The 15,424-nt window shown below is 45.8% G+C and overlaps 1 protein-coding gene and 1 long non-coding RNA gene across 6 annotated transcripts; one reads left to right on the top strand and one right to left on the bottom strand.

Moving 5' to 3' along the window:
* The first annotated feature begins 557 nt into the window (after window positions 1-557).
* LOC125916764 (uncharacterized) lies at window positions 558-13,735 on the top strand. 4 transcript variants are annotated; one of them, XR_007456025.1, is made up of 5 exons: window positions 558-2,483; window positions 8,495-8,632; window positions 12,164-12,681; window positions 13,069-13,339; window positions 13,516-13,735. It is a non-coding gene; the product is annotated as an uncharacterized LOC125916764 (long non-coding RNA). The 4 variants fall into 4 exon arrangements; XR_007456024.1 differs by having other exon boundaries at window positions 559-2,483; window positions 13,065-13,339; XR_007456026.1 differs by having other exon boundaries at window positions 561-2,483; window positions 13,226-13,339.
* LOC125916763 (interleukin-10) lies at window positions 10,216-14,707 on the bottom strand. 2 transcript variants are annotated; one of them, XM_049623061.1, is made up of 5 exons: window positions 14,460-14,707; window positions 13,598-13,657; window positions 13,193-13,345; window positions 12,112-12,177; window positions 10,216-11,038 (listed from the first exon to the last, which is right to left on the bottom strand). In XM_049623061.1, exons 1-5 carry the CDS (start codon window positions 14,622-14,624, stop codon window positions 10,946-10,948), a joined length of 537 nt encoding a protein of 178 aa, XP_049479018.1. In that variant the 5' UTR covers window positions 14,625-14,707; the 3' UTR covers window positions 10,216-10,945. The 2 variants fall into 2 exon arrangements, with proteins under 2 accessions (XP_049479018.1, XP_049479017.1); XM_049623060.1 differs by lacking the exon at window positions 10,216-11,038 and having other exon boundaries at window positions 11,624-12,177.
* Between the last annotated feature and the right edge of the window lie 717 nt (window positions 14,708-15,424).

The following is a 15,424-nucleotide window of genomic DNA, read 5'->3' as shown; positions in this document are numbered from 1 at the left end:
GCTGTGGTGGAAGGATTTGTAGGAGAGGAGGCCTTTGTAAAGGGAAGTGGAAGATGCAAAGGAGAGTCTACCTCAGGAGAAGGGAGTGAGAAGGTAGAGCCCTGGGAGAAAGCAGATGTGGGCCAGAGGCATAAGCGAGCGTTCCTCACACATTTCACTTACAGCACCAGTGTGCACACAGCTCTAGAAAGGTCTGGTTTCCTTGGGTGAAAACATGGAACAAGATGGCATGGGGGTGACCTGAGAATTGGCTGAAACTAGGGAGTCATGTGCTGTGGTGAAGAGAGATGAACTCCTTGACCATCCTGAACTCCCTCAAATATTTGGGGTTCAGTGGACGAGTCAGAGGTGACTCAGCTAGCTACCCGGAAGGAGGAAGGGAGTAGGGGAAGCCCCAGGATTGGAGTTGTTTGACTGTTTATGGCCCAAGGGCTCACGCATATCTTTTGTACATATTTTTGGCTGCGAGTAACCTGAAGCCCAATCAACAGTGACTTAGTAGGAAAATTATTATCTTACATATAGAAAATTCTGAAATAGTTCTCATCTAGGATTGGTTAACTCATGTGTTTGACAAAGTTACCAAGGACTTACTTCTTTCTGTTATTCTGCTTGCCATTTTCCATTTGTTGATTTATCTCCTCAGGCTGAGTCCCCTCATGGTCTCAGAGAAGGCTTCAGCAATTCCCGGCTTGAAACGTGGAAAACATCCAGAGGCAGAAAGAAAGCCTAGTTTCCTTGCTTTTAAGAAGAAGAAGAATATTTCCCAGTAGCCCGTCATCCAAGCTCTCCTCATGTCCCATTGACCAGGTTACATCACCAACCCATTCCTAAGTCAGTCACTGGATGGGGGAAACAATAACCTTGGGAGGAGCCCTGCTCCCCTGAAGTACATACATGCAATACCTGAACGAAATCAGAGACAGGAAGACAATGGCAGCCAAGCATGGCGGCAATATGTACCTCCTGAGGAGGATTTTAAATTCTTTAGGGTCAACTGTAAGTGGTAGAGTGGGGACTTGGAACCAGGTTAGTCTAAGTCTATGTATTTCCACCAATGGTATCTCACCACCTCTTTCTCCCAATCTGAGGTTCCCTGAGTCTGGGAATACGCTGGGGAGTGTGATTTAAACCTGAGTTTCTCAAACCGTCCTTGGTAAAGAATCCGATTTTTAAAGAAGTTCAATTCATTATGGATCAACATTTTAGTAAAATACAATCAAAAGAATTACTAGGGAAGTAATGAAATGAAAAATAATGTAAAGATATACAGAATGCGAGCCCCTGTTTTCAATGATTTGATCTGACAAAAAAATATTCTATCAGATTACTATAAAGGTTTTTTTTCAATTTTCTTGATGTTTATTTATTTAGTTTTGAGTGAGAGACAGAGCGCAAGCAAGAGAGGGGCAGAAAGAGAGAGAGAGAGAAGGAGACACAGGATCTGAAGCAGGCTCCAGGCTCTGAGCTGTCAGCACAGAGCCCAACGCGGGGCTCAAACCACAAAAGGGGAGATCATGACCTGAGCCGAAGTTGGACATTTAACCGACTGAGCCATCCAGTCGCCCTGCTGTAAAGTTTTTTAAACTTCATTTCTGTGCTGTTCTTGCCACAGACTGGTAGCAAACACTTCATGGACCAGCAGTGGTCTTCCAGCCACACTGAGTGGTGCTGATTTAGATGATTTTCTGCCTCCATCCTCCTCCCTCAACAGCAACTCAAGATACTTGATGCTTGGATGCCTCAGCTGAGATGGGGGTGGGCGAATTACCCATTATAATTATTGAGCCAAATATCAGAGGAAAAGGCTAAGTTTTTGCACTGCTGTTTTCTTGGGGACTTCTACTGTCACCAACAGATTTCATACTTGTGGTAACACTTTCTTGTTGTTGATTTTCTATTTACCTGCTATGTAGGAAAGAGATTGAGCACAATAGTAAGGCAGTAGTCCCTCCTTCTCCACAGGGGGTACATTCCCACACCCCCAGTGGGTGCCAGAAACTGCAGGCCGTACGGAGCCCTATATAGACTATGTTTTCTTCCTATACATAATACCTATGAAAAAGTTTAATTTAGAAATCAGAAATAGTAAAGGATTAACAACAATAACTGATAACAGAACAATTATGACAATATGCCGCGATAGAAGTTATGTGAATGTAGTCTCTCTCAAAATATCTCACTGTACTGTTCTTCTTGTGATGATGTGAGATGACACAATGCCCATGTGAAGAGAGGAAGTGAGGTGGATGACACGGGCATCGTGATGTAGCTCTCGGTTGCTGTTGACCTTCTGGCAATCTGTCAGAAGGAGGATCATCTGCTCCTGTACCACGGTTGACCACGTGTAACCAAAACCACAGGAAGCACAACCATGGATAAGAGGGGACAACTGTCTGTGAAATAGAAAAGACTCAGGGGATAAAGACCCTGCGTATCATAGGAAAGACCTGTTTGGAGATTTGCTGGAGGTGACCAGTTGGGTATGTCATTGGGTGATGATTCATCTTGGCAAAAATTATAAGGTTCTTGATTTGAATGACTCGGATTGTGTGTGGTTAATGCTTAGACATTTGTTGTTTTTCTGACGTAAAAATGACTTCAATCTGCTAAGATCTATTTACAAATATATAGGTTCTTTTATTTATTATGAAATACCAGGAAATCTATGTATTAGGGCATCTTCTAAGAAATCTAGATCTGCACTGCTCTAAGATTTAGGAAATTTAATTTGTCAAGTGTATGAAACTCTGAGAACTCTACATATTTGAAAATTAGAATCCACCAGAAGCTCCAGGAGGCTCCAACATCTACCTCTCCGTTTCATTCCCAAGTGATTTGAGCACCTACCTCCTACTCTTCTTTTACATTGCCTTCCACTGGCCTTCTTTCTACTGCCACAAGACTGGTGGATTTCAGTGTCCTTGTGGGTAACTTCTCCAAAATGTGGCTTTTCAATTCCATCATCTCCACATTGCTGATGACCTTTCCCCCTGCCTTTACTCAACCATCTATTCCAATGGCTATAGCCTGGAATTCATTATCCCTCAAAACTGCCCATCTCCAAAATGTCTTGATTCAGTCTCTTCCCTGTCTGGCCACCATCTCCTCTCCTTGGGGATTCCACTTTTACCTTCCCAACTGTTCCGTGACTGCATCAGAGCCTCCAGTCCATTGGCTCATCATCAGTTCTCTCTTGTATGCGCATTATTCAACTTTGAGTCCTGGGTCCATCTTTCCAGTCAGGCTCTTACTTATACTCTCAACTTCCTCTCCCCCTTGTCCTTTTGTTCTATTCATGGGTCAAAACAATTTTGCATATCATGCGTTCACTCCAGGCTGCCAAGAGAATCCTGAGAAAAAGTATGCAATCTGGCAGACTGCAATTCATGATTACCTACCTCAACTGGGCTCAACACTGCCTGGGTGTCTTCCACATTTCTTTAGAATCATTTGCTTTCCACATATCTGCAAGCATCATTTCAAACCTTTCTTTCTCTCCTCAAAACTTCTTTCATTCTCTTCTTATTCACTCTTCTCAGAGAAAATAAAAGCCATCTGTTGGAAACAACTTCAACTTCCTGCCAACCAATCTTCAACCCAACCTGCTTTTGTACCCACTGTCCCTACTTCCTTCCTGTTATTATTCAGTGAAGGTGTTCCTCTTAATCTCTTCATCCACTCCTCTACCTGCACCCTACCCCCTCCTGCCTTCTGAGGAAACTGTCTTCATCAGTTATATCTCATTCATCTATCTTCAACTTTTTCTCCTGTGTTGGCCCAGTGTCCTGTGATCCACTTTTTCACCTCCCATTTAATGCGTGATCCCATCTATCTCCCATCCCCTGCCACTCTTCTGCACTGTTCTTGATAAAGTGACCAGTGCCCCCACTTGCTCTATCCCATAGAAGCTCTTTTGTCTTGATCCTAATTGACCTCCCGCTAGCATTTGATTCAGTTGACCATTCTCTCTCCCTTAAAATGCTTTCTTTCTTTGCGCTCAGGAGTGCCACTTTCTCCTGGGATTTCTTTTTATCACCCAGGCCATTTTTTATAAGTTTCTTTGTCAGCTTTTCTTGCTCTGACTTATAAATATCTGGGTTCTCCAGGTCTTGGTTCTGGGCTCTTTTCTCACACTCTTTCCCTTGGTGATTTTCTCCACTCCTACAATTTCACTTGCCATCTCTATTGCAATGACACTCATAGATTTATCTTCAGACTACATCTCTATGTCCAGCTGACCACTGTGGAAGAATTCGAAGCCTCAGAGGCACCTCCAACTCAATGGGGCCAAGGTAGAATGTACTCTTTTCCTCCCAACTTTCTTCTGCCCTACCCGTTGTCCAGACCAGATCTCAGGGGTTCTTGGCCATCACTTGCCATCACCACTCTCACCTAAGTAGTTGCCGAATACTTGAACCCTTGTACTTCACTAAATTCCTATTTATGACCCCCATAGTCCATACTAGAATTTCCTCTTGTCTGAATTGGAAGCCAACAGACCCTATAGGGTCTCATTCAGAAGATATATATTCTCCTGTCTACTTAATAGCCTTTAATGGCTTCTCTTTGCTTAAAGTCTGTCCTTTTCTTCCAGTTCATGTTAAATCTCTCTCCCTCGTGTATAATATGCCTCACTTGTTGTGTGTCATCTTTTAGTTCCTTAAACAGTTTAGGTCCCTTCCTACTTCAGAGACTCAGGATATGAGAGGAGATGGAGAAGCCAGAGGGTTCTGAAGAGGGCCCAGGGCCCAGCTATATTGGGTATCAGTACAAATCTACCCTTGCTTCAGAGACATTCCTTCCCTTCATTCTTTGCTGTTCAAAGAGGTCTTTAAATATGTGGCTCTTTCGAAGGTTCTCAGCACCTCCCCCTTTATTTGACCAGCCCCACTCATCCTTCATGTCCAGCTGGATGTCACCTTCTCATGGAAGCCCTCCCTCCCCCGAGTCTGGGTTAGTTGCTTTAGTGACACCTCCCACTTCTCATCTACTAGTTTTCACAATTATGCTAACATTGTGTAGTTAACTTGTGATGTCTTTTTCCGACCATATGGATTTAGCTGCTAAATCCATGAAGGTAGGCAGGACGTCTGTTTTGATCACTATTTTCTCCCCAACACCCAACATAGTACCTAGAGTATGATAGGTTCTGAGTAAATAAATGTGCATCTCATAAAAACTCTGACTCGGGACAAAGGCCAGGGAGAAGCCAGTCTGCCCCTGTTTTGATTTGATCTCATCCTTGTTAGATACGAATATAGAGAATATTCTGCAAGAAGACCTGATTAGTTACTTATGCTGCATACTAGCCACGGTTACTAATTCAGTTCTGGTAGAGGTATGATAGGGTTCAGCTGGGGGCATGACATCCGCTTCTTCTAAATACTCCAGAAAGACTTTTTCACATAGGCGTGAGATTCTGGGTTGCATATTTGATGGACTATGGGCTCTGTTATACAATGACTTCTTGACTTTGGGGGAAAAATGTATTTTTTTCTTTGAATAATGGTAAGGGAAGATGCAGTGTGGCAGACTGTCTCATTTTTTAGGGTGCTAACAGATTAGTAACCGTGATGGATAACGAACGCATATGAACAAAGGCCAGGGCTGTGATCAATAAAAACTTTCGACGTAATTAACCTAATATTTATTTAACGGTATGTGTAACTATTATGGCTTTGGATGGCAGTTAGGCACCTCTAGGAAGCCTCTGCTCACTGAACCAATGTAACTCTAGTAGCTATAACTGATGTATATATTCACTTCATCAAGCCAAGTAGTTCTTCAGGCACTCAAGAAAATGTCATTTCCTTTCTGTCCTTCCCAAGTGCCAGGATGGTCCGTTTTCTCTTCCTATCCAGAAGTGGTGGGTAGGGAGGCAGAAAATATTTTAAGGAAAGTCCAGGTTCGGTGATGGGCACACAGGGTGTGTCTGGCTGTTTCTCATGGTGATGGCAGTGATCTCACCATCTGGTCTCAGGTGAGCATTTTTCCAAATGCCTAAGGGAAAAGCTGGTTTTACTAAGTATTTGCTCTGTGCTTTACATGTATTCATACCTCTATTTCTTATGACAACAACACCTGGAAGGAAGGATTATTCTCTCCGTGTCACAGAGGAGAATACCGAAGAAGGCGATGTGTCAAGGTCACTCAGCTTGGAGGTTTGGCAGATTCCAGAGGCTGAGCAAATCACGCCTGTGCTGTGGAGTAAGAAACAAGCTGTGTTATTTTTCCTTAGGTCTTTATCATCTCCATCCTCTCCAGAGAGAATGTCAAGGAGGCTTCTGGAAACTCAGAGCTCTGTGGCTGCTCAACCCTGCTGGAAGATGGGAGCTGTTGATAGTACACAGATGACTGGTAATCTGTCTGGAAAATTACAGTGTAGACTCTCTGGACAGGAATGTGTCCCAGAAAAGGGCTCAAGTGGGAATATCCCTGGCTGATTGGAGGAATCAGATACTGGAATTAGGAACTATGGGCTCAGAGGGCACTCGGAGTTCATCTAATTTAGTGGTTTTGAAGCTTTTAACCACAAAGGACTGCCGTTATTAATTTCCTCCAGAGACTCTCTATTTTAAAATATTTTGGCTGGTTAAAAAAAATTTACAAAAATAATTCTATTTTCTGTTTCTATTAATCAAAGATATAATAGACGACTAGAAAAATAGAGCTTCTGGCCAGCATGAGGTGACCTGCCTTTCCATACCGAGGGGCTCTTGCTTCAGCCGAGCACATACAAGTGTTTTTTAATGAAACTGTGCAGACTTACAGGAGGTGGGGATAGCAAACGTACAATTTCATTAGACTTTTTCAAATTTGGGAAGTTGTTCCAACAGTCTCTCCACCATGAATACTTTCAGGAACGTGCGTGACTCTAGTGGTCCCAGCTGAAAACCATTGATTCAGACTTACTTCCTTGTTTCATCATTGAGGAAACGGAAGCCCAGAGAGGGGAAGTAAAATTTCCGAAGTCACCAAGTTGAGTTGATGAGTAAAAGGATGGTTAAATAATAGAATACCTGTGTCCCCTGGGACCCACTACCCACTCCAAGGTAGAGTTGACTGGTTCATTCTGTAGCCAGTTCTGCAGCTTGTGAAAGTTTAAAGATCTTCGTTTCATTTTTAATTCTGAGTGTTTGCTCTTAGGATACAGCTCTCATTCTCTTGGAGTGTTATGCCTGCTTCTCCCTCAGGCTTAAAGCTGGTCCCCGTGTCCCACAATTAGATCCACTCTTATAAGCGTTTTGAGGGTCAACAAGCCATAGAGTGAGTAGCTTCTGCCATTGAGCTAATTCTCTTTCCTCTTTCTTCACATCTCTGATATCAACCCCTTCCTTCCAGAACCTTTCGATCTGTCGGATTTCTTTCAGTGGCTGGGTAGGGTAACCACATTGTTATCACAAATTTTGGGAGCTTCTCTCCCTGGTCCCACCCTCCTCACCTTAGCAGCTTGGGCTATAGACTGAAATTCTCATTCTTCATTTCTATCCAAACTCTTGTGGGAGGTGAAGAGGGCCATGGGAGAAGAGGTGGTTGCTCTTTTTAGAGAATAAAGGCTTGTTGCCAAAAAAAAAAAAAAAAAAATCCCCATCATCTAAACCGCATCTCCTCATCTCTAGATTTCCAATCTATTAGACATATGTACCTTCATACCTGACATTCTATTGGACCCTTATATCAAGTCTGGTCCATTAGCCAGCTCAGGCTACCATAACACAATACCGTAAACTGCACAACTTAAACAAACGAACAAAATTATTTCTCACGGTTCTGGAGGCTGGAAGTCCGAGATCAAGGTGCCAACATGGTAGGTTTCATTCTGAGACCTCTTCTCCTGGCTTGTAGCCACTGCCATCTTTCTATGTGTGCGCCATAGGATATTTTTATTGGGCACATGTGAAGAAAGAGAGATGGAGAGAGATAGAGGGAGATGGAGAGAGCAAGGTCTTTGGTGTCTCTTTTAAAAGGACACTTGTAGGAGGATGGCTCCACCTTCCTTCAACAAAATTATCTCCCATAAGCTTCATCTCCAAATATCATCACACTGGGGGTTGGGGCTTCAATATATGAATTTTGGGGGAACACAAACATTCGGTAGATAACACTTGAGAAGAAAGTTTCTGCTAGTTTTCCAGGTGAGAAACTGAGGCTCAAAGAGGAGGAGGGCTATGTCCATGATGATGCCCTCTCCATGGTGAGGTGCTTACCCGACCCTTCCCCTTACCCCCACTCCCAACCCAGGAGCCCGATGTGCCATTCGAGCACAGAGCTATGTTTTCTAAATTCTTAGAAAGATGTGGTAGTTTAAAAAGACGTCCACAAATTCTTTGAGACGCCTCCCTTCAAAATGTGGAATCTAATTTATCTCCCCTTCAATATGGGCTATACTTGCCAACTCACTTCTAAGGAACAGAATGTGCCAGAAGTGTGGTGTGAGATTTCTGAGATTAGGTCGAAAAGACACCATGACTTCCTCCTTGCTCTCTCTCAGATCACTGGCTCTGGGGAAGACAGCTGTTGTGTTGTGTTATGTTGTGGAGACACCAAAGAAGCCCCACAGAAAGGACCACATAGCAAGGAACCAAGGCCACCTGCCAGTCGCCAGTGAGGAACTAAGTCCTCGTGCCATGTAAGTGCGTCATCTTGGATGTGTTTTGTCCAACCCCAGCCAAGCTTCAGATGACTGCAGCCTTGGATGTTATTTTGACTGCAACCTCATTAGAGACCGTGAACCAAAACCCCTAGTTGTCATTCTCAGATTCCCGACCTACAGGAAAAGACAAAAAATGTGTGCTGCTCTAAGCTGCTACATTTTGGAGGCATCGATAGATAATTAATACGAAGGGAAAAGCATTTGACGCTATTCTCAGTTCTCCGTTCTCCATATAATCCACGCGGCCAAGGCACACCAACATTTCTGAACATCTGTTTCCTCTTACAGAAGATAGCAATAATAATACCCCATAGCATGCCTGATACATACATACCTAGCAACAACTAGCTCAAAAAAAAAAGCGCTCAATTAATTGTGGCTGTTGTCAACATCTTATCAGCCATGTGGCTTCTTTAGGTGAGTTTCTGTCTCTTGGTTTCAGATGCCCACTTCCCTCACATGAGGTGTGAACCTCAACCTTAAGTTAGTATGCATTGCCTAGCAGAGGGCCCTAACAGCCTAAACTTCAGTTTCTCCATTTTAGTACCGAGAGCCCTGCTGTAGAGAGCCTCACTCCTCTCTCCTGGGCTTCAGCTGGCCTCCATTCTTAACCTTTCATCTCAGAATTTCAGCTTTGATGCTTCCCACTTCCTTCCTATGGTTACTTTAACTAAAGTGAGTCAGGTCTTACTGAAAAACTGACCACAGCCAGTTGGCCCCTATCCTCCCCCGGACCAGGGCTGCCTGGGCAGAGTATGAGGGTGATCAGTGTTTACTCAGACCATTGTTTCCCTCCCTCTCCTCCAAGTCACGGGGCCTTGAGTAGGGCTTCCCCAGCCACCACACCCCTCCCAATAGACCGCAGTCAAAAGCCAACCTCACATTTGTCTGGTAGCTTAAGGAGGGAAGAGAAGGGACTGCGGCCGCTTGAATCCTTGGGCATTCTATCAAGTGGGCTAATCTGCTTATATTCTACTCGGTTGGGTGGGCCTCTGATCTCAGCTCAAGGAGGATTTGGTAGGGGTTTTTAGTTGTGAATACCAATAACAATCAAACATGTGTATAGGGACCATCTCTTAGCCCTAGGAGCCATGTTAGCTCTTTATCTTAATTTTCTCAACAGCCCTGGTCAATTAGTATTCACCCAGACCTTTGGGGCTTGAAGAAGCCAAAACAAAACAGAACAAAAACCCAAACCAAAACAAAACAAGACCCCAGAAAACAAAGACAAAACAGAAAAAAGTCCTCTGCCAGTCTTTCTAATTTTGGTATCTACACAACTTTATCCTTAGCCTTGAAAATCAACATGATCTTTAAGAATTTAAGGATAATTTCTTAAAGGACTGAGTTTGTAGGAAAACTGTGGTGGTCTTTGCTATTGCCTTTTGAAGTGAAACTTCTTTTCCCCCTCTGATCAGATTTGGAACTTGCCTCCTCTCTGGGAGAGTGTAGTTGGTTTTCTTTACCTGAAATGCAGAATTCATTTCCCTACGCTCTTCTATCTTGGAAACATTGAGGGAATAATTTTAGTCAAACAGAAGTCAAATGATGCCATAACATAATTTTAATAAGACTCATTTATTTATTAAGAATTAAAATCTGCTATGAAGACAGACAAACAATGTAACATTCCCAGAGGAATTGAATTGCTTCTAGTTAAAACTGAGTTCTATTAGAACCAACTTTAGGTTGTTATAAATAACAAGCAGGACACAGCTTTCAAGAATGAAGAGGTTGGGGAATGAGGTCAAGGGAATCCCTCTGAGCCACTGGAATATTAATTATCAAAGGGGCTCCCTAGTTTCTCCTCCTAAGAGGGTAAGAGTCTTTACAATACTCTAGGAGCCCCAGGCCCAGAGAAATTATAGGGAGGTCAGGAACAATAGCTCAACAGCTATGAAGTATGGTCAGGCTTGGAATGGAAGCATCAGTAGGCTCCCCAAGAAACATTTTTTTCCTTATATAAGTTACAATTTCTCTTAAAATACTCAAATATCATAGGGTATCACCCTACAAAAACAGCTTACACACAGGTGAAAAAAAATAAATATTGAAAAAAATTATAATATTGGGCTTCTTTCTAAATAGTTCACAGAGAAGCTCAGTAAATAAATACAAATGGGAGTTGAGGTATCGGAAGTAATAAATATTCTAAGAGAGAGGTATGACCGGGTTCTCCAAGGAGCTGTTTGGTTCTCCCATATCCCTGAGTAGGATTTTGTAGATCTCCAATTTATGTCCTAGAGTCCAGAAGAGTTGCATCCTGGATGTTTCGTTCCCCACCATGTTTCAGATTTTCATCTTCATTGTCATGTAAGCTTCTATGTAGTTGATGAAGATGTCAAACTCACCCATGGCTTTGTAGACACCTTTCTCTTGGAGCTGTGTAGGGAGATAGAAAATGTTTAGTGAAAGCCCCATCTGAGTGAGCAAATGAGTCCCTGGTTTGGATGGGCATGACTCAGGGACCCAGGAGTTACCCTTGCTCCCATGCGTTGGGAGGTGAAGGATGGAGCCTAGAAGCCCAAGGCTATTCCCGGTGCCTTGGGAAAGGCTACGTGTTTACCTAAAGCATGACTAGCAAGTAACAAGAGGAACATTCACTTCATAAGGCACAGTCTACAAAATGATGCCTTTTCAACAATTTTAAAGGTCATGTGCTCACATGACGCTTATTGAGAATTTGGAGAAAAGACGTTAGGGGAACAACTTTGACAGCAAGAGAGTAAGAAGAGAGAAGGGAGCCCTTTTAGGTTGATGCTCTCCCACCATTGGACGGAGCAGGCCCTGCCCTGCTCCTCTGGCCTATTATCAGGGGGTTTATGTCCCCTGATGCCAAAACCCTGCCCAGTGTCTGTCCCCAGCCCACAAAGAGGACAAGACCACATGGCTTCTGGGCAGTGGGGTTGAAGAGTTCACCGACAGTTGGAAGCGTGAAACCCCATTCGATCTGAGAGCTGACATTCTCAGGCACTTTGGCAGGTGTGAACGGCACCTGGAAAGTGAGTATGGACCAACTCCGGGTCGATGAGAATGCTACTTCCTGCTCTGAGTTTTGGGGAGTCCAGGCCGAACCCCTGGGTGTGTTTGTGTGTGCGCATTCACGTGTTGGCTTCCTGCACGTGTGGCTTGCGTCTAGATTCCCAACAAGCTACTTTCTGTTTCCTTTGTCACTCTCCCCAGCATCTAGCTCACTGCGCTCGCAGGCTGGCTAGCTGTCTCAACCCTCAACCCGCCTGCAAAGGCGGGGAGCAGTCATTTAGAAACCCCCAAAGACACTTCACAGAAAACAAATATAACCAAGGCGGCAGCTCCTCACTGGCTGGGGAGGTCACACCATCTGTGGGGTTCCCACACCCCCTTTGAGAGAAGGACGGGGCCTGCTCAGCACCTGACGACTTGGGGAGTGGGTGGAGGTCACGTTCCCCAAACCCTTTCTGCCGCCATCCACTTACCTTACTAAAGGTACTCTTCACCTGCTCCACCACCTTGCTCTTGTTTTCACAGGGCAGAAATCGATGCTGTGGAGGAAAAGAGAAAGCGTTCATGCCGTGGGCTCCCAGCTCCCGTGTCCACAGCACTTGGGGGACAAGCTGGGAGCACGAAGAAGGAGTTAGACTCATCTTGGATACCTAACCCCCACAGCGCCTGGGGAGAACTGAGCCCTCTGTCACCCTGGCCCACTAGACAGAGAGGAAACAGCCCAGGGAGATGAAAAGTGCTTCTCCAGGAGCCTCTCTGAGATGTTTGCCAAGCTTGCATGAAAACCCAGGGGATGGAGCCTGGAGCTTCCTCTTCGAACACCACAGTGCTGACAAGTGCTGAGCCAGCCATTCTGTCCTTTCCTGCTTCCCTGTCCTGTCCCTCTTCTTCAGTTCCAGCCACCAAGGACCGTTTCTAAGTCCTCCAAGGAAGAGAGATGCAGAGACTTAGTCATGCTGACCAAAACCTTCGCATGGTCCCGTCCTACAAATAGAGACCAACCAGTTCCCCAATTATCAGCGAGAGAACAGAGGAAACCAGAGGTGAGGGTATCACTTCAGTTGGAGAAATTTTTATCCTAGGGAATTGTTCATAGACACACTCGCCTGGTGGCGAGTAGTCCCCTGGGCCTTCTAAAATGCCAGGGAAACTCCTGTCAATTGGGCCCCGCTTAAGGGCTCTGCTTTCCAAAGGTGGAGAGTAAGAAGCAAGGGGAGTTTCTTCTCCGAGGGACTCTTGCTTCCTGGCCCATTTTGCTGGGCTCGGGGTCTAGATCCAAAGGGAAAAGGGAGCCCAGACTGAAGCTCTGGGCCCCTTTCGTAAAGAGAGAGGGAAATAGTTAATAACCCACAAATGACTCACAAATAACAGGAAAGCTGTTTGCAAACATGTAAATGCCTAGCAGCCTCCCCCACTCCCCGCTCAGAAAGAAATGAGCAAGAGACAGAACTCTAGTGCCTTCGGAGAGTCCTCCCGCCAGGCTGTCTCTGCTTCTCCGGGTGTGAGTGGGAAGAGGCCGCCGAGCCCCGAGGGGAAGAACTGATCCGCACTCACACAGCGCCGCAGTCTCAGCCGGAGGGTCTTCAGCTTTTCTCCCAGGGAGTTCACGTGCTGTTTGATGTCTGGGTCCTCGTTCTCAGCCTGGGGCATCACCTCCTCCAAGTAAAACTGGATCATCTCGGACAACGCTTGGCAACCCAGGTAACCCTAAGGGTGGGGGTGGGGGGGGATGCGTTGGTGACTGGGAGGAAGCACGGCTGCCCCGGCTCGAGGGGACAGCTCTGTCCCCAGGGACCTTTCTTAACCAGCCACCTCCCCCAGGGCCAGCCCTTTGGCTGTGTGCTGAGTTAAGATCTTTCCACTTCTCCTTTTCAAAGCAAAGGAAGCAGACCCAGCTCCCGGCCTCCCTTCTCTGAGTCACGCTGCAAGCTCGCCTCCCACACACCCCCCGGCCCTCACCTTAAAGTCCTCCAGCAAGGACCTAGTCAACAATATGCTGTGCAGCTCGTCCTTGGTTTGCTGCAAGAAGAACAAAAGGAGAGTGAGCCCGAGGTTTGAGGAAATAACTGAAATAAATGTCTTTCTGATGCCCTCTTATTTATAGAGTTTCTGAGTTTTCATTAGTGCAGGAAAGGAGATTTTCAAAACAAGGACGTTCAACAGTGCTGGAACCCTTAGTTAAATCAGGTCCCTTAGTTACATCAGGATCAAGTTATTTTTAAAATTCGGCCAGGTTTCGCAGCCAAGGCAGAAGCTTGACTCGGTCCTGATCTCCTTTCTGCAGAGCTGGATCAGGTTCAAAGGGGCCACCCACACCCCCTTCGGTGCTCTTTGCTGTTCTTTTCTCCTCGCTGCGGACATCCAGCGGCAGCTTTGAAAGCCGTCTGGAGATGGGAAGCATCCCCTCATGCAGGTTTCCCCTCTGTATGGCTCTTGCCCAAGCCGTCAGGCTTTTCCTGGTTCTGGAAGCCCGCTCGGCTGAGGCCATTTATGTTTCCCTGCCACAAGGTTTGGGGGACATCTTCATCTTCAGTCAGACCCTTTGCGATTTCTCCCACGTCTCTAAGCATAGGAGTCCCAGTGCATTTGCCTGGGAGGCGGCTTTTCTCCCCCCCACCCCGCACATTTGTTGCATCACCTGGGCTTAGCTTAACTCACTCCATCTAGGGCTCGACCTGGGACTCCTTAAGAATTGAAGTCTGAGGGGAATGGATCCTGGGGATGGAGGTGAATGAGAAGGAGGGTTCTTGGAGCTCCAGCAGAATGCCTGGCTGAGGTGGTCCCGGCAAGGAAGGAAGGACAGGAGGGCATTCATACTCACAAAGAAAGTCTTCACCTTGCCGAAGGCAGCTCGGAGCTCTCGGAGCATGTGCGGCAGGCTGACTGAGAAGTGGGTGCAGTTGTCCTCAGACAGGGTGCTCTGGTGTCGGCTGGCTCCTACCCCGGCCAGGAAGACCAGGAAACACAGAAGTGCTGGGCTGGGCATGGCGAAGCTCTGCCTTCTGAGAGTTGGCCTTGTGGTTTTGTGTCACAAGAGAGAGCCCCTGGTGTGCAGACCTTCACCTACTGTGTCCCCCTTTTATATTGTGGGTTCAGCGAGGCCTCCCCATTCATAAAAAGCCACAGTCACAGGTTTCCTGGCAAACAGCCCCTCCCTTCCCTCGAGCTCTCCAACTTTGCATTCGCTGAACTTAAAGTTGTTAATTTTTTTTTTTTTTGCATCGTAAGCAACAGGGATTGTTGAATAATGAGCTTTTGCATTACAGCTATTTTTAGGACGAGCTACCTCTCTCTCTCTCTCTCTCTCTGTTTTAAAATAACTTTCCAAATTTTCTTAATAAAAAAAGAAGTTGATTTCCTGGGGCGAACAGCTGTTCTGTGCAGAGAGGCCCATGGTTGTGGGTTCCATTCGCGTGCTCCTAGGTCACAGTGACGTGAACACATTGGCCATTCCAGAATGCACTGGAATTGAGAAATAATTGGATCCCTTCCCCAGCCTGAGCCGAATACCCAAGGCTTTTCCTTGCTGAATTGGAAAGAGCCTCAGTTTCCCCAGGTGAGAACTGGGGTGATCTAAATAGCCTCAAAATTCCCTCTGTTTCTTTTGTTTTATGTTCCAAGAAGGCCCCTCGCGGAGGCCAGTTTCCCACTGAACTAGCAAGGTCGTGGGATGTGCACCACGCTCCTTCTCCAGCCCTGAGTTCATCTCAACTCTCAGATCCGTGTCTCTACCTCCTCGGTGGTCCTCATGCTTGGGGGACGTTAGCAAGAGTAGTCCACCCTGAC

The sequence above is a fragment of the Panthera uncia genome, unplaced genomic scaffold (assembly GCF_023721935.1).
Source record: "Panthera uncia isolate 11264 unplaced genomic scaffold, Puncia_PCG_1.0 HiC_scaffold_1109, whole genome shotgun sequence".
NCBI lineage: Eukaryota > Metazoa > Chordata > Mammalia > Carnivora > Felidae > Panthera > Panthera uncia.
Note: the sequence above shows the minus strand (reverse complement) of the source record. Positions and strands in the feature narration are given on the sequence as shown.

Excerpts from the sequence above, each read along its gene's own strand:
- LOC125916763 (XM_049623060.1), bottom strand. The coding sequence starts at position 14,624 with ATGCCCAGCCCAGCACTTCTGTGTTTCCTGGTCTTCCTGGCCGGGGTA. Across the intron at positions 13,658-14,459 it reads GCAAGGTGAAGACTTTCTTT|CAAACCAAGGACGAGCTGCA; the intron begins GTGAGTATGAAT and ends TTCTTCTTGCAG. Across the intron at positions 12,178-13,192 it reads GGCTGAGACTGCGGCGCTGT|CATCGATTTCTGCCCTGTGA; the intron begins GTGAGTGCGGAT and ends TTTCCTCCACAG.